The sequence below is a fragment of the Cyprinus carpio genome, chromosome A25 (genome assembly GCF_018340385.1).
Source record: "Cyprinus carpio isolate SPL01 chromosome A25, ASM1834038v1, whole genome shotgun sequence".
NCBI classification, from domain to species: domain Eukaryota; kingdom Metazoa; phylum Chordata; class Actinopteri; order Cypriniformes; family Cyprinidae; genus Cyprinus; species Cyprinus carpio.
Genome location: NC_056596.1, coordinates 8,727,958 through 8,745,951, shown reverse-complemented (window position 1 = coordinate 8,745,951; position 17,994 = coordinate 8,727,958). Strand labels below are relative to the sequence as shown.

The 17,994-nt window shown below is 36.9% G+C and overlaps 1 protein-coding gene across 1 annotated transcript; it reads left to right on the top strand.

Moving 5' to 3' along the window:
- The first annotated feature begins 1,680 nt into the window (after positions 1-1,680).
- On the top strand, positions 1,681-17,924 carry LOC109050639 (dual specificity tyrosine-phosphorylation-regulated kinase 4-like). Its single transcript, XM_042715334.1, has 14 exons — positions 1,681-1,802; positions 7,632-7,715; positions 10,233-10,376; positions 10,813-10,954; positions 11,171-11,334; positions 12,201-12,337; positions 13,674-13,814; positions 14,812-14,950; positions 15,569-15,650; positions 16,016-16,188; positions 16,513-16,573; positions 16,999-17,128; positions 17,226-17,386; positions 17,585-17,924. The coding sequence occupies exons 1-14, from the start codon at positions 1,701-1,703 to the stop codon at positions 17,851-17,853; spliced, it is 1,929 nt and encodes a 642-aa protein (XP_042571268.1). The 5' UTR covers positions 1,681-1,700; the 3' UTR covers positions 17,854-17,924.
- Positions 17,925-17,994: the final 70 nt, after the last annotated feature.

The window sequence follows — 17,994 nt, the reverse complement described above, 5'->3', positions numbered from 1 at the left end:
AGTTGTCCAAAGTAATTTAATGTTAATATTATACCATTCACAGCATTATTCATAGCTTTCTCGTCTTTTTTAACAGGGACCAAGGAACAAAGGGAGGTGTTCATACGTCTCCGTGTAGAAAACAAGCAAACAAACCAGTAACGTTTGCACTTCCATTTTTCAGAGCCAAAAGCAGACCTTTTCATTGATGTAATGACGCAATGATGTGCACTTGCTAGCCTGTTCCATTTACGTGTTCTCCGAATGCTAAAGAGGAGCCTCGTCTAGCCTCTGATGGAAGTGATTTAGAAGGACCAGTCCTGCCAAGGAAGTATCCTTGACATTGAGAAACGCCTTGAGATTGGCGACCCCTGACATAAATTTAATGTTGATGTGTATATGGGGTGTCCAATCCTCCTCCTGGTCCTGGAGTCCCACCTTCCAGCAAAGTTTAGTTCCAGACGTAGGCAAATGGTGTATTGGTTTAAAATTCATAACTTCAGGATAGCTTGAACTTTAAGGCAGGTGTGTTGGAGCTAAACTATGCCAGACGGTGGCAAATGGTGTATTGGTTTAAAATACTTTATAAGAACTGATCCCAATCCAAATGACTCTGTGTTACCTCTGAAGAAATTTGATAGAAGAGGTGAAGTTTTAACGACATTTTCAAGCTGTTCTATTTTAAAACTTTTTTATTTCAGAAGCCCTGTAATGTCACAGTAGACTGTAACACATCTACCTCACATTGAAAACCCACAGTGGCCATGTTATTATGTTTACACATCTGTTACATAACCATTGAGTGACACAATTTAATTGATATGTCTAAGGTCTTCCAAATGTCAGTTACAATGTAAACACAAAGTTGGTAAACACATTTCAATTCTCAGCTGATGGCAGATGCACAAGATCCAATTTGTTCTGAGAGCTGGCACTGAGAGATGTGGGTATACACATTAGACCCCAAGTCCCCATGGATGAAACAGTCAGAAATATTATCCTCTGTGGAGGCAAATGGCGGAGGTATCACTATGAAGGGCAGGGCTAGTTTTCCCACTCTCTCTGTGCTGTAGCAGGAGAAACCAAAGCCTATGTGTGCATGCTGGGAGATAAGATTTCCTCTCTGCACTTCATTGCTGTTTGTCAGCGTCCTGGGGGAATGTGAACGGTGGAGGGGAGGAAATATCTCCGGCTCTGTCTCCAGGAGACGACCTCTGGTAGGGAAGAGTTACCAGCAGAAGTCCCAACAGAAGCAGCTTCTGCTGCCCCTGAGTGGAGCTCCACTGTCAGGGATCACTCCCCTGATGCTTCCCATAGAGGAAGAGGAAGATGGCACTGAGAGCCCCCACTGCTCAGTCTCCGGCTCAGGATGGCTCCCTTGTGGAGTCTTGTCCACACGTCACCAAGCTCTCCCCGAGCACCCCACGTTACCACCGATTTATCCCTGCCTACAGCACACATCTCCTCGAGCAGAGATGTGGAGATGGCATGTAAAATGGACTCTCAGATACAGTGCAGACAGGTGAAGTGCGGCCACATCCTCTTTGATCCCAAATCCAGAGATTTCTAAAACAATGCAAAACCTTCAGGTTGTTCATTCTGAACCAGGAGCTCTAGATCATCGAAGACCAAAGAAGTTGGCGTGGTTAACTTGTGGACATAATGTACACAATGTAGTGGGATTGAGGCCTATGGTTACCAGAGCATGGGGAGACCCTGCCATGGGTGGAGATGGGACCACACCACCTTGCTGTGGCTTTGAGATTCTCCAGAACTGCTGGGGCACCCGACAGAGTCAAAGGAACAGGAGAGTTCAACCCGAGGTAAAGATAAGTGGAGTTCTGCTGACAGAATGTGCAGTCTCCTAAAATGTAAACCCCATGTAATAGTGATAATAAATCATGGATACCTGAATCAAGTGTACCTGCAACTCTAGATCAGCTCTAGAAAACAACTCACCAAGTCTAATTACCTGATGCTTAAATAAAGGGTTACATAGATTTTTGAATCCTCTATAATGCCTTGCAGCCTGTTGTAAAGATCTGTCTAAGTCTAATTACCTGTTGCTTAAATGATTAGTTCATCCAAACCTCATTTCCATCCAACCTCACATGTTTCCATGACTGGATTCAGTCATGCAGAGCTGTTATTTTCTTAATAAAGGAGCCTTGAATGGGATGGACCAGAAATGCTTGCAGGCTGATGAGGATTGGTCTAGGAAAGATGTGTCATGCATGTGCCCTCTCTGAGCTCCATTGTGCTGAATGAGCAATCCATCAGGAACAGTTCATCCCCATAGCTCACCATGATTGCTACAGTGCCTCTGTGTTATGTAACATACACTAATCATAATCAGGCTTCTTTTCCCTCCTCCCACCATAGTGAGAGCGTTTGTTTTTCTTTCTCACACCTTTGCTTCTCTCTACTGATCTATTGCTGTCTTTTGTAAATAGTCTAGTTTGCTCTCTCAATAGTTACAGTAGAAATAGCTTCACCTAAAAAGAACATTGTCATTATTTACTCTACTTCATGTCTTTCCGAACATATTCTGTTTTGGACTGCTTTTATAGTGTTTTTATATTTTGCAGGGGATGAACTGTTGTTGTATGGATCTATTTGAAAAATCCCTATTAAAGTTCTACTTTTACTATGATAAAACAACAGAATGTGTTTGGAAAGACATGAGACTGAATAAATAATGACAGAATGAACTTAGTCTTTAAACATTAATCCATATTCAGTGCATTAACAATAGATTTGTTTTTCACTTAAGTAGACCAATTTCAAAAATACTCTTGGTATTCATATAGGCGCACACACTACGTACAATCTGTTCAAATCCAATCCAAATGCCATGCACTGTGGTTTTATTATGCTATGCATGCTTGCTTAAATTTTACAGGGTCAAAACTAAATGCACTCCTGTTTTTCCCCATCCTATCACTTAATTTCAGAACTTTGATCACAATTTTTTAGGCCTAAATTAGTATAGACACAGGCTGCCTGAGTCTGACATTTGAGAAAGTTGGTTCGATAATAAGCCGGCTTACTAAGTCATGTTGTATCAGATACAGTGCAGCTTCCACCTCTACCATGCTTGTGAGCCGAGCTAGTCTATAGGGAATAGGTGTGAAAAAAAGTGTCAACTTGCTACCTTCTATATTTGCCATTTAGGAAGGCTTGGAGTGTTTTGTATAACTAGAATAATTCAAACTGTGTTCAGTAAAAGGGACTTTTGATGATAATTCAAGACGTTACAAATGGCTTACGAAGATAAGTTTTTTTTTTTTAAATAGCCTATATATCATTAAACATAGTCTATCACTATATATTTTTGCAATCTGGATGTATCTGTTGTAGGCAGACTTAGGGGCTCTTCACACATTCTCACTTTCCCACTGTGAGATTTTTTAATTGGTTGGACTATGGAAACATGCAGACTAATATTTTGTGCCAATGCCTGGCACCAACACGCCATGTCGACTTAAAAACAGTTAAGCTATTAAAAACTCATCTCATAACCCCAATGTGATAGTTGGTAGCCTACTCTGGGCTTCAGTGCTCGGAAAATCCCAGATGGCTCCAGGAGCATGTGTTTTATTTTTTAAAATATTATTTGTAATTATTATATTGTTTAATATATATTTGACTAATATTATAATTGTGCTTATTTTTCTGTTATAATTATCTTTGGATAAATAATAACCCTTAATTAAATGTAATATTTTACAATGTTCAGACATATTTATAACCCATTATTGATGTTTCTTTCTTTCTTTATTTATTTATTGTAGCCTAAGCAAAGGTCAGGTTAGGGGGTTAAGTGACTAACATTTGGCTGATTGTGTGATCTCGACATGCAGAGACCGCCTTTGTGTAGAATAAAATAGTTTTATTTACATCGCCCAGTCTTCATTTTCCATCTACACATTTGTCAACAGTACTAATAATTTTAGGTGTACAAAATTTACTTTTTTAGCCTACTAATGCAACTACTCGATCTCCCGTTCAAATCAAAGCCTAATTAATCACGGAGTTAAGGTTGAGTGAGGAGCGTTTTTTAGCTCTTGGCTCGCGCACTGCTCTTCTGACATTTTGAAATACACAGGGCTTTGGGAATGACGATGTACTGATAGGCGTTATTTATTGGGGTCCCATCGTTCGTTGACAGATGGAAACTTAAAGAGAGAGCAGTAAACAGATAGTGGCGAAGGCGGTGCCCTTGCATACTGAAAGCTCGTGTCAAAGCGAGGAAATTGTGAGCGCGGCAGGAACACACTAAAAAACTAATGCCTGCGAGCCGGTTGTGTTATTAGAGGCTGACTTGTGCAGCTGCACATTCGGACATTGTGCCATAACTGTCCTGAATTACCACTTTAGGAGCTCCATGACTTGGCAAACAAATGCACTGTGCTAGGATGGAAGGAATATGGGTTCAGTGATCAGTAAGCGCACGTAAACAAATCTATATAGAGTGCGGTCAGGCTGGAAAACCTGAACAGGTGGGGACATCTCGGGACATACACGTCAAGTGGAGCAGAGGGACAGCTTGCCTCTTTCCGTTAATCTCCTGCTGACGAAAGCTTTTCAACCCCTCTCCGCCTCATCGGGAAACACTTCATTTCGCGAAGTCTAGCTGCTATTTTCCAGTGCTGACAGGACGGGTTCCGGTGACTTGCAGAATTCTTTAGATGCACATGCAAGTTGCCTGCTGGATTTAATAACGAACGCGCTCTTTCTTTCTCATGCCTTATGCCTTGTGACTTGGATGTGTTAAATATCCACGTGTCAAAAAACGACATGTTTCCTGAAATTAATAACAAGGTAATGTATGAAGATTAGCAGTTTATGCCTTCCCTCGCATGCATTTGGGATTATTCTTGTTTAAAGCTTTTTAAGTATATAGGCTTTTTTTTTTGTATATATTTGCAACATATTTATCTTACTGTATTGGTTGTACTGGAGTTTACTATTATTAAAGTTTTAAACATTATACATTCATAGCATTAAATAATTTACGCATGTGTATGATTTTTTATTAGATAGGCTGGATTTTTTAAAACATAGGCTATTATTCATTGCAGGTACGCCTTTTAAAATGTAGCCATACCATGGTGAGCACAGTTTATATAATAGTCTACTATACCTATACAGTTCATATAATAGCCATCATAATTGATGTTATAGCGGTAACTTGTTATCTGTTCTTAAAAAGATAAATAAATGAACCGAAATGCTGAAAAATATTTTTAGATTAAATTTTATTTCAATTATATGCATGTTAATTATAATATGTTGTTATTACTTTTATTTTATTATTATTGTTATTATTTACATATAGGCCTAGAACCTATAGGCTTTTTAGAAGCAGAAAATGTGGTTACCATGGTAATTTTGTAAGAGATTATTAAAGAACTTCCTCACGTTGTTTTATTTGGTTATTTGCTCAGATTTCATTGCACTTTGCCTTCTAAGAATCGTAACTCACAGTAACACGAGTCTATTTGTTTGCGTTCCGTTCTGTGTATTTTCGGTTTTATTGATGATAAAATTTAGAGTGCAAGGTTACAATAAATTATTTAAGTCTCAGTCTTCTATTCATCCTATCACTCCATCATTGAGATTTATCCCAGCTATGTATAATGAAGTGAATTGCATTGACAGCTGTATTGTTCTGTTCAGTCGAAGACTGATATTAAAAACACACCTTGTACCCTACGAGTATATTTGGTCTGAACATGTGATGCTTAGGATGCTTAAAAAACCTCCAGCCAGTGTCTAAGTATGAACCATCCTTTAAGGTGGCTGTCTCCAAATGATTCAGTACTAAGCTCCAAGTTACTAAGAAAGGCATTAAGAGTCCTGAGTATTAAGAACGGTATATGATGTATTTTTGAGCCTTGCAGGGTGTGGTCATAGATCATAGTTTCTTCTTTATTGGGGTGACCTAAATCCTCTATTGGTCTGTCTATGTATGTGATACCAAAATGAGTAAAAACCATTGGTGGTGGGCTTAAACACCAATCTGTGTGTTAAAATAGCATATGGGACATAAAATTCGGCAATGTGTAGTTTTGAAAGGTTTAGCTCTCAGTAGGATCTACATTCTTAAAAATAAAGGTTCCACAAGGGTGTTTTCGCAGTGATATCATAGAAAAAACATGAACCTCTCAGTGATCTGTTCTCATAACAAACATTTTTCTTAGTGTGAAGAGAATCTAAAGAATCTTTTTCCGCTATAAAGAATTTTTGTGGAATGGAAAGCTTCCATAAATGTTAAAGGTTCTTCATTGAACCATAAATGCAAATAAAGAAATTACATTTTTCATGGAACCATAGAAAGAACTTTTATTTTAAGAGTTTATTTTAGGGATGCATTCTGGCCAATAATTATTTTTTGTGATTTTTAAAATTCTTTATTAATTTTTATATATATCAAGTGTTTTAAATGCTACAATCAAATGTAGCCATCACAACATTAAATGTAAGCATTAAAATTTATATTAATTATGAGATTTGCTAAAGTGTTATTAAATAGTCAGTGTTTTTAAAGATTAACTTTAAGTAAGCCCTTAATGATGGCAAAAGTAATCTACATGTAAAAATGAGAAATTCTCATGCACAGTTAAAAATGCAGAATCAACCAATACTGATAGATAGGTACCGATAAGTATCTATCTCACCCTTGCATTGTTCATTGACCCACATTGTAACACAAAGCCCTTGTTCCTGAACATAGCAAAGGTGTTAATATTTGAATGAGTGTTTTAAAGCCCGGGGCTCACATTGCACAGCTGACGGCCGCAGTCTAAGTGTAACAAATCTTTACTGCCTGTTTTCTAAATGCATCTCTTTGTTGCTGCCACATTGGAGTCTATGTACTCTCTGATCCCTCATAAGCCAGTATGTACTTCGCTGCATGTGAATGAATGCAGTTAAGTCCCAACACATCAGGATGGCTAAACTCCCCACTGCTTGGCCAAAAACCACCATATGTTTTAAACTCTGCAAATAATCACCCTTTAGATTAAGGGTGTGAGAGCCACACAAGTCTCCAAGGTGTGTACACATGTGAGATCATCCCATTGTCTGTATGTTTCTTGGCCAATCTGTCTGACTTCTGCTACCAGCCCACCAATATCCTCTCTTTGTATTTCATCCCCTTCCCCCTCCACCCGAGAGGCGCTTAAGTTTAGCTGGAGCTTTCCATCCGTCCTTATGCTGTCTGTCAACACTATTGACGCACGCTCCACCTGATTAAGATTGATGTAGGCCTGTTTCCTCATGTCTGCAATCATGACTGATTGTAGTCTTCGGAGGTCCCCTGGTATCCTTGGTCGCTCAGCATTGCAGTTGCATTGTAGTTGATTGCTGTGAAGTACCAGACTGCAAATCACGACTGCCCTCTACTATGAGGTCAAACTGCATCATGTGGGCATCATTGAAATGCTATTAATGTGCTTTTGAATTAAAAACAAGCAATCTTGGTGTATTGAACATGAGTCATCCACTGTGTTAAATAACATAGAGAGAGCGGAGATGGATTCTGGAGTTATATAGCCAAAATCCTACACGTATGACTGTGGATGTGGGTTGCGAGAGTGTGCCCACTCGTCACGCTCATGACGTCTTTCCTCCGCTCTCTTTCACAGTCAGCCAGACCCGAGGCTTTCCCTCACCCCCACAGGTCTCAGGCCGAGAACACAAAAATAGGACCTAACTGCACCTACTCACAGGTGAGACTATATTCACAGAGAAAATCATAAGTGGTTACTTAACAGTGATGATTCATTTGTATTGATTCGTGAAGGCTTTGTGAATCATTTTACTGTAAGTTTGATTCTGTCTGGCAGAAAAACTGTGAGATGGGTGTAGGGTGCTGAATTAAATCTGTCTAAGATGCAAAGCGATTTCACTGGCTGAAATAAATTTTTAATGGATAATGACTGACTAGAAATCCTACAAAATCGCTATATGATATACACTACCATTCAAAAGTTTGGATCGGTATTATTCAGCAGAAATGCATTAAATTATGTTTTTTTTATTTAGCTAACATTTTGCAAGCTGAACACAGCATGCTAGCTTATATACTATGCAAATAGTAAATCAATTTTTTATGTGATTTTACTTAATCAGGCATTATGAATGGCTACCCCAAGAATCCAAAACTCAATTCCACAAGTGGACCGAATTGTTTAAGTCACCGTAATCACTGTTGACACTGTGGAAAACACGTCTCTCCAATATCCAGATAATTGGTTGACTGATTATTATATTTTACAGTTGGCATCCTCTAATCTTGAATATTTGGTTGTTAATACACATGGCTAAATATTTTAAGAAACTGTTTAAATTATAAACCATCTAACGTGACACAATCTAGATATCTTGAAGGTGAAGCATCTGTAATTTCTGTGCCACTTGCATAAATATAACATTAAAAATCTAACAGACTTAATAATAAACAACAGTATTTACGAGACATGTTGCACAAACACTTCTGGGAGCAGTTATTTTATGTAATGACTCAAACGATTCAGCAAATCAGAAAAAATGTAAACCAATGATTTGCTAAATTAATTGGACCCCCCAACACTATTGCTCAACATTGTTTGGCTTAAATATACAAACCTTCATTCAGCTGGTTTAGTGAATAGGTCCTTCCTTTGTTTGCCGCTATATATAGATGACAATGGAAGATCCCTCCAAGCACCTATGGATGGCCTTGTGTTAAATCTTAAATGTTGAGTGTGAAATGACCCCCTAACAGCTGTTATTAACTAAAAGCAATCTCTTCACAGGTGATAACAGCTGCTCATATTAAAGTGCTTGGCATAGTGCCTCTGAATGTGGAAATCTGTTGATTCGTTTGTGGTTTCAACGCACAGCTGCTGTACCTGAACGGTGCACTTTTTTATGCGCAGTCTACTGTATTCTTGTAGGTTTCTGCAGGTGCCCCATGCTATATTTAGCTTCTGTTTCTATGCATCATGATCAAGTTGGCAGATGCCACAGTATCCCCAGACCATATGAGATTGAATATCGCATCTATCTATAGACACACTAGCTCTTTTTTCAGCCCAGAAGTTTGTCGAGCACTTGCTTTGAACTGTGAGTTGAGGGAAAACCGGCAAGCTATGAAAGAGCCCCTCCCTTGTGCAGTGCCCTACATTTGTTTCATAGCGAGGGAACCTTTCATCTCCTTCCATAAGAAAATCTGTATCATTTGCTCATATTACGCCCAAAAATGTACGATTTAGAGTGTGTATTCGTTCCTCTGATGGGGTTGTGATGGACTGCTGTATCACTGCTTTTGTCCCCACCTCAGTTTCAACCGCCGCTGAAATTCCATCCTCTACGCAGGGGGTCCGGGTCACTGGGGCCGTTGGCCACAAGCCTTGTGTGAAGCTCTTGTTACTGATTTGTAGAGTTTTTTTCACTCAAAAAAGTGATTTTTCAGTTTTGTTCACTTTACCTGAACAATTCATGTTGAATTAATGCCATTTTGACAATTTTTCATTTCAACATGATTGTGTCATGTTAAACTGACTTAAAACTGTCACTCGTTGGTTTAACATAAAGTTTTCATTTTGAAAGAACATGTTTCAATCAAGTACCTCAAAATAAGTTTTACACTTCCCATCATGCTTTGCACAGGACTGGATGTGGGGAGAGAAAATGTTGAAATAAAGTGTTATTTTATGCAGTTTTTAGTAAAATGTGATAATAAGGAGACTTTTTCATGTCAAATGCTCTATTATGTGGGCATTTTAAAATACTTTATATTGGTGTATTTTGTGCGAGTTACCATTGTGGTGAAGTGTGGAGCTTGTGGTTGCGTTGAGGACCTGGTTAAAAGAAAGTCTAAAATGCTTAATTTAAAAAAAAAAAAAAAAGTAACTTTAATGAGAGTGCTAGTGCATGATGTACACATAGTAACATCCTTAAACTGCAAACAACTAACATCATGTGTAAAGAAAAGTTATGTCTTACTTGCTAATGTTTTTATAACAATTTGGATGAACTAAAGCAAACTGAGTAAACTCAACTAAAAGTAGACATGTCCTTATAACTTTATTTATTCATGTCCAAATAACATGGTACACACATGTGGAACCACTGTCCATGAAAGAATCATGTTCAGAAAAAAAATCATTTTTAAATCTATTGTTACTGATTTGTAGAGTTTTTCATGTTGAACAGTACTTAGAGTATTCCTTTTTTTTTTTTTTTTTTTTTTTTTTTTTTAGAAGTGTGGGACGGGGGTTGGTACTTTGCCCCAGCTAGAGGCTCCGGTCAAGCAAGTTTTGGTGACCAATGGCAAACTTCTGCATTCGAATGGAACCTTACCCAGTATCGTCAAACAGCTGGTGCAAAGCACTCAAGGGAATCAGGTGGGATAACGCTCAGAAAACGAAAATCCAGTTATCATCACTCACTCTCATGTCTAAACAGTCCTCTATGACTTCTCTAGAACTCAAAACAGGATTTTTGATGCAGATTTTTTCCATATAACAACTGTTAACAGTAGTCATATCTGTCAGTCTCCAAAATGACCCATCAGAAATAGCTCAAAACAGTCCAAATGACTAGAATAGTGCCTAAATTTTAAATATATTCCTCAGAAAGCTATGGTTAGCTTTAAAAGACTTGGAATATAGTGCCTAAGCTGTATGGACCATTTTTGTATTTTTTTTTCTGGGAGTTTTACAGAAAAAAAAAAAAGTAGTATATGGGTTTGGAATTAAATTAGATTTTTGAGTAAACAATTAATGTAATGGCTACATAAAGACCTTTTTTTCAGTCTGACTTCTATTTCTTGTAACACAGGAGGAGAGGCCGAGGCCGCAGTTCCCCAGTCGCTTTGGTTCATCTGTGGAAAACCTCTCCGAATCCTTAACTAGGAGCATCATCAATAAGTTTGAGAAAAACATGACATACAAAGGACAAATACTACCCAAACAACCAACAAGTACTAAGTATTTTTGTTTATGTTTTTTAAAAATTAATAAATCAAAAAAAAAAAAAAAAAAAAAAAAAAATATATATATATATATATATATAATCAGTGCAATAATAACTGAAAATAGAATTAGACTGCTCTAATACTCTGGTATCGCTCTGGTTAATTGGATTATATACAGGTATGTTCACTATTTATGCACATCTTCCTTCATCTTCAAAACAGCGGCACTGAAGCACTTCCAGAACCAGCTAACAGAATTTGAGAGGGAGGAGATCATGGACTACTCTGAGATCTGGTATCTGGGTTTGGACACTAAGAAGATTGAGGGCTCCCAGGGATCCCCACAGAATTCAGGCTATGACGATGAACATGGCAGCTACTTAAAGGTTAAATATGACATCTCATATATCTTTCTGTGATTATATTACTTTTGCCTGCCTGTGTTATTTTAGTATCAGTGAGATACTATTATAGTTTTTATTAATATTTTGAATTAGTTTTTATTTTCATATTTTCCATTTTAATTTGAATGCTAAAGTAATTTTGTTGTGTATGTGTGTGTGTGTGTGTGTGTGTGTGTGTGTGTGTGTGTGTGTGTTTTTAAATATGTCTATATAATTTTGTATACATTTTATTTATCTTCTGGTTTTACTTTTCGTCATTTTAGGATGTTAGTTAACTTGAACTAAATGAAAATGAGAGATGTCACTTTGGCAGCTACAGTAGCTGAAATAAAATAGGTTCAGGGGTTTTTTTTAGATTTCATATGATTTCAGTTAACATTTATTTTATGGCTTCTGGCAAACAGCTTACTGGGTGACATACTGACCTCATTTTCAACTTCTTGATAAATTATGAAATTGCATTACAGCACAAGGCTGGCTAATTCAACTACAGGCTGCCAGACTCTAATGTCTGCTGTCTCACACCATCTTCCATGAATGTGCCTTTTCAGAAACACGTTCCTCAGGATTACTGGGCATTAGACTGCATGCCTTCAGGCTTGACGATTTAAACAGTCATACAGCAGGCATTAACAGTCAAAACATGTAAACTGTGTCACATGTTGCACAGTCCAGATATGTGTCTGAGTGTTAGTCAAGATATATACAAATGAGAAATATTTATGCATCTCAATATTACCACTTAGATGGTTCTCCAAGTAACAGGAAGTCTGCCACTGGAAAGGAGACGGAAATAATTATGCTGACCTGTTTGTCAGCTGACTCTGTCCTCTAAATACTCTGTGCAGGTCCTGCATGACCATATAGGCTATCGCTATGAAGTCCTTGAGGTGATTGGGAAAGGATCATTTGGCCAAGTCTTGAAATGTTTGGATCACAAGACAAATGAGATGGTGGCCATCAAGATCATTCGGAATAAGAAGAGGTAAAATGAACCTCCCGTCCATGTCTTCATTCTCATTCCCATGCAATCTTTGGTACGATCAAGGTCAGCGGGTCTCTGGTGGTACTGCCAAGGGGGTCTGTCACTTATTGTTTCATTTCAAGCTATTTTTTGTGGGAAAAAATGTAAATGTGAACTAAATAATAACAAATATTAAATAAAAAATTACATTTCTTTAATTAAAATAATATTGGGGTATTAATAAAGTTAAAAATGTTTTACTGTCCCCATTAAAATTAGAAATAGCAATGAAAATATGTACAATATTGAAGAGCCCTGCCTTAGTAAAATAAACCTTTTCACACTCTTCTCTTAATAAGGCCATCAAAAGGTCTTTAATCAGCGCTTAACTGGGTCATAGTTTACACTGGACTTAATACACTGAAGGGTGTTAAAAGGTGTCTGTTTTGTATCACATTACGTGTCTGCGCAGAACTGATCTCATGCCCTTCAACTGCCTTCACACCTGCTTTGACTGATGCTTTAACTTTAAACCCTCTCAAAATGCAGAGCTCAGTGCTGAATACTGTAATGCTTTTCTGAATTTGCTTTCAATACATATATACATACAATATTTGCATACAAAATTAGCTAGAAAGTCCATATATTTTAAGCTATGTCTACAGTAATCCAAATACATATGAAAATGCATCTTTTTCTCTGCATTTTGCCTTTCTGTCCACTCTGAGTGGTGTGGAAATTATGCATGTTTAATCATGTGCCACATATTGTATGTTTAGACCAGTATTGTGCCTGTTATTCACTTTCACGGTGTTAAAGAAATTTACTTTACAATTTTTGTCCAGTGGCAAAACATGAAGACAGTTGCATTTTAGACCACACATATAATTGTGCCTCAGTGCGACCTGGATGCATCAATGAATGGTGAGATATTGTGCTAAATAAATAATAATCTTGCCAGAAGAATAGTGTGAGAACTGTATCATCTCAGTGAGCTTGAATACAGCTTTACGGATACAAAGTAAGGTTAATTGTGCCTTTTTTTGATATTTTAGTGTGGATGAAAAACTTTTGGAAACATGCTCTTGAAAACACTAGTGTGGACGGAGAGCGATTTGAAACGAAAATGCTGCTTTCAAATTTATCTGGATTAATGTAGATGTAGCTTCTAAAATGTTGGCCATAGACTAAAGTAATATAAAACTGTAGTAATCCATCCAAACTACTTTTTTGAAATCATATGCAGTATATCATTGTAGAAACACTGTCACGTTTGGAAAAACAGTACTAATAATCTGCATATTTATAAAGTTAATATATATTAACTTAATTAAGTTATTTTTCTTGTGACCTTCAGGTTCCATCATCAGGCTCTTGTAGAGCTGAAGATCCTAGATGCCGTGCGGAGAAGAGACAGAGATAATTGCCACAATGTCATTCACATGAAGGAATACTTCTACTTCCGCAACCACCTGTGCATCACTTTCGAACTGCTAGGGTGGGTGGAAAATACTGGACTCATAATCTATTTTAATTTATACTATTAAACTTACATAGTAACTCATGTTAAACACGGGAGTCACGTATTGGACTTAAATAGAATACTTCCCTGTAACTACAGCTTATTTTAGACATCCGTTTAAAGTTAATATAAAGCCATTTACTACCATATTTACGTATATGAAACTGGATATTCAATTAAAAACATATACAATTCATTTGAATCAATTGTAATTAATTACATTTATTTATTAATTAATATTTTTATTAGTCCATTTTGATTTCATGTTGGCTTTAAGATTTCTAGTAGACCAGATATCCAAGGTAAAACAGGGAAAAAAAAAATTTATTTTGTTGCAGATCATCATATAAGTTATGATTCATTAGTTAGACCTGGGGTGGTGGTTTGTCCTGACAGTGGCCATATTTAAGTGTGAAGTGAGAGTTTCCCACTGAAGACCTTCAATTAAGTCGCTTTGCAGGAAAAGCAATTTCATCTCTGGCAGCCTGACCTTTAGAGGACATCAGATGCGTCCTCCCCGTCTTTGGTTACCGTCACAGAATCCTTTAGTTAATGCCTTGATTAGGCCGCTATCTCTTTCCTTGCCCACTCATGGTGTGAAGTCTCCGATTACATCAGGCTGTTCACAGCTGCTGTTTTAGGCCTCCCTACTGCCAAAGATAATGACTTTCATGGGTTCCCTCTCAAATGGCTCTTTAGCATAATGCTTAGCGGTTAACACAGACTAATATTTTTATGGATGTGCTTAAAGACAGGAGGCTGTTGAGTGACAATGGATGTGTTTGTCCAAAGTTTCAGTGTGCGGAAGTGCCAAAAATGACTGTGCTGCCCTCTAGAGGCATTTAGATAAATGGCATACTGCCATACTCCAATCCAAGGCCATACATAGTTCCCAAGGTATTAACCATTAACATCAATCTGTAACATTGTCACAGATGACTGCATGTTAATTGTACCTCTTGTCTCCATACAGAGCGAACCTCTATGAGCTTATTAAGAAGAACAACTTCCAGGGCTTCAGTCTGGGGTTGATTCGCCGTTTTGCTCACTCACTGCTCAAGTGCCTTCAGATGCTGCACAAAGAGAAGATCATCCACTGTGACCTTAAACCGGTAAACTGAAGTCTGTTAAAGTGTGAATCAGCCCAAAATGAAAAGCTAAATAAAAAAATAATTAAAAACTGATGTTTTAGGACTATAACAACATTATTTTTATGTAAATTAAGGACATTTTACCCCTTAAGAATTTAAATGTGATGCACTTTATATAGTAAATATACTTTACTATAAAGTACACTAAAAAATATATATGAAAAATAAATACTTTTATTCATTAAGGATGCATTAAAAATGATTAAAAGTGACAGTGAAGGCATTTATAATGTTGCAAAACAATCACTTTCAAATAAATGCTGTTCTTTTGGAATTTCTATTCATCAAACAGTCCTGAAAAAAATCACTGTTTCCACAATAATATTAAGCAGCACAACTGTTTTTTATATTTATAAGAAATGTTTCTTGAGCACCAAATCAGCATATTAGTATGATTTCTGAAGGATGGGGACCAGGGACAGACATGGTCCCAATTCACTTTCAAAGTCTGGAAAAGAGCAACTTGGATGTTCAGCCGAATAGCTCCTTTAGCTGTTTTCAATTCAAATATAAGAGCATTCACCAGTCCAATGACCATTGTGACAAAACACCTGTAATCCTTTATTCTTGTCTTAATAGGAGAACATTCTCCTGTCCCAGAGGGGACAAGGAAACATTAAGGTTGTTGACTTTGGATCAAGTTGCTATGAGCAACAGAGAGGTAAGCATCAAACCCCTGTGTAATGAGCACATCACCAGATTTATCCTGACTGTGTGATTTTCACCATATGGGGCATTAAATAGCAAAATCTGCAATCAGTTGATTAGAAGCCATTAGCATAGATTTGGAAAGTGTTTTTTGCTGTCCTAACTATGAAGGATTTTTTAAAATCATTTATCATTTGCATTTAGCATCATTTTACCCTAGATTAAAACAAACCTGTGACCCGGCAATTGAGAAACCATGATTTAGTGCTATTTGATCCATTAAGATAATTCATACTGTCAAAGTGTCATTGTTAAATCCATGTATCTCTAATAGACCACTTGTATTTATGTCTAATAGACCACTTGTATCATCTACAGTGTACACTTACATTCAGAGCCGTTTCTACCGCTCACCAGAGGTGATTCTGGGCCATCCGTACAGCATGGCAATAGACATGTGGAGTCTGGGTTGTATTTTAGCAGAGCTGTACACTGGCTATCCCCTCTTCCCAGGAGAGAGTGAAGTGGAGCAGATCGCATGTATCATGGAGGTGAGAGACTGTATTAGCAGTCAAAGAATTAGCTCACATTAAGACTTTCTTTATTCTGTGAAACCATGCAGTTATGACTAATGGGGACTGGAGCTTTAAAGCTTTAAAATGGATGCAAAAACAGCATAAAAGTGTCATAAAACCTTCACTCATAGTTTATTTTTATTGCATGAAAAAGTATTGAAAAGAGTATTCAAAGTCTTTAAAAGAGTCTTTGCATTCTGTGGATGAAAGCTGTTTTAATACCTTTATGTGCATGAATGATTCTTTTGTAGTTATTTGAAATGCTCTGGTTGCTGAACACAATCATTTTTGATTTTGCAGATTATGGGACTTCCTCCAAATGACTTTGTTCAAACAGCATCAAGACGGAGGTTATTTTTTGGTAAGATGACTAAGTACATGATTGCTTACAAATAAAGGTAGCACTTTACGACAAGATTCCATTTGTTAACATTAGTTAACTACATCAGTTACCATGAACTAACAATGAAAAAATAATTCTAAAACATTTATTAATCATACTGTATGTACATTCTGAAAATCAAAAGTTGTATCTGTTAATATTATTTGATGGTCCTGAGCTGAGATAAACTAACACTGAAGGGTTGTATTGTTTATTAACTAACATTAACAAAGATGAATAAATACTATTACAAATGAACTGGTTGTTATTAGTTCATTTTAGTTAGTGCATTAACTAATAGAACCTTATTGTAAAGTGTTATCCAAATAACATTTAATTAAAAATGACTTTGTTCATGCTAACTTATTTTGACTGACATCTTAACAATAAAATGTTTAAATCAGATTCCAAAGGTAACCCAAGGAATATCACCAACAGCAAAGGGAAGAAACGTCGCCCCAACTCAAAAGATCTTGCCAGTGTGTTGAAGACCAATGATCCTCAATTTCTTGACTTCATTCGACGCTGCCTTGTGTATGTATAGTAAAGTAATGGTTTGATTTCATATTATTTTTATCACCGCAACACACATAAACAGATTTTTTCAACCTGTATCATCGGGTTCTTGTAGATGGGATCCCACAAAACGCATGACACCTGATGAAGGGTTGCAGCAAGAATGGATCACAGAGGGACGTCTCAACAAGCTCCATCCTAGACCTCGGCCTATCCGGAAAGACATTGACAACAATTATGAAATCACTTACCGCAAAGCGACTTTAAACAGGACAGGCAAGGGTCAGAATATGTTAATTAATAATTTTGAAATAAAATTAAATAAAATATATATTTATAATAATATATTTTTAAAAATAAATAAATTAAATATTTTATTAATATTTAATTTAATGTAACAATTAATTATTTTTCTTAATTTAACATTTTATTATACTATGCATAATATAATTTATATCTTTTATCTTTCTATAGCTGATAAATCTGGTTCTGACGACAAACTTAAGAGGGTCAGTGACACTTCAAGCAAAGGAGGCAAGATGGCATCAGAAGAGCGTCTGCGTCCAATAGGAGCATCAGCCGATGAAGACAACAGTGAAGATACAGGCAAAAGTGTGAGCAAAGATAGCAAGTCGGACTCAAGTGGAGAGCACTCCGTTCAGATCATCATCAAACCTCAGACAGGCTCAAGCACTGATTCTTCAGAAGGACAGGAGCCTCAGTTTCTCCCTCCTCTTGTATAACACCCTTAAGAAAAGAACAAGTAATGTTTTTATAACGTATGGTTTATACTTCAGCCGCTTGGTCTGGACTTACCTATACCTATTCTTAGACATATACACTTTTACTATTTCAAAAACAAAAAAAACAAAAACAAAAACAAA

Bases quoted from the DNA above. Each gene is read 5' to 3' on its own strand.
- LOC109050639 (XM_042715334.1), top strand. From the start codon at position 1,701: ATGGGTGGAGATGGGACCACACCACCTTGCTGTGGCTTTGAGATTCTC. The intron at 1,803-7,631 runs GTAAAGATAAGT...TCTCTTTCACAG, and splicing joins ACAGGAGAGTTCAACCCGAG to TCAGCCAGACCCGAGGCTTT. The intron at 17,387-17,584 runs GCAAGGGTCAGA...ATCTTTCTATAG, and splicing joins AGCGACTTTAAACAGGACAG to CTGATAAATCTGGTTCTGAC.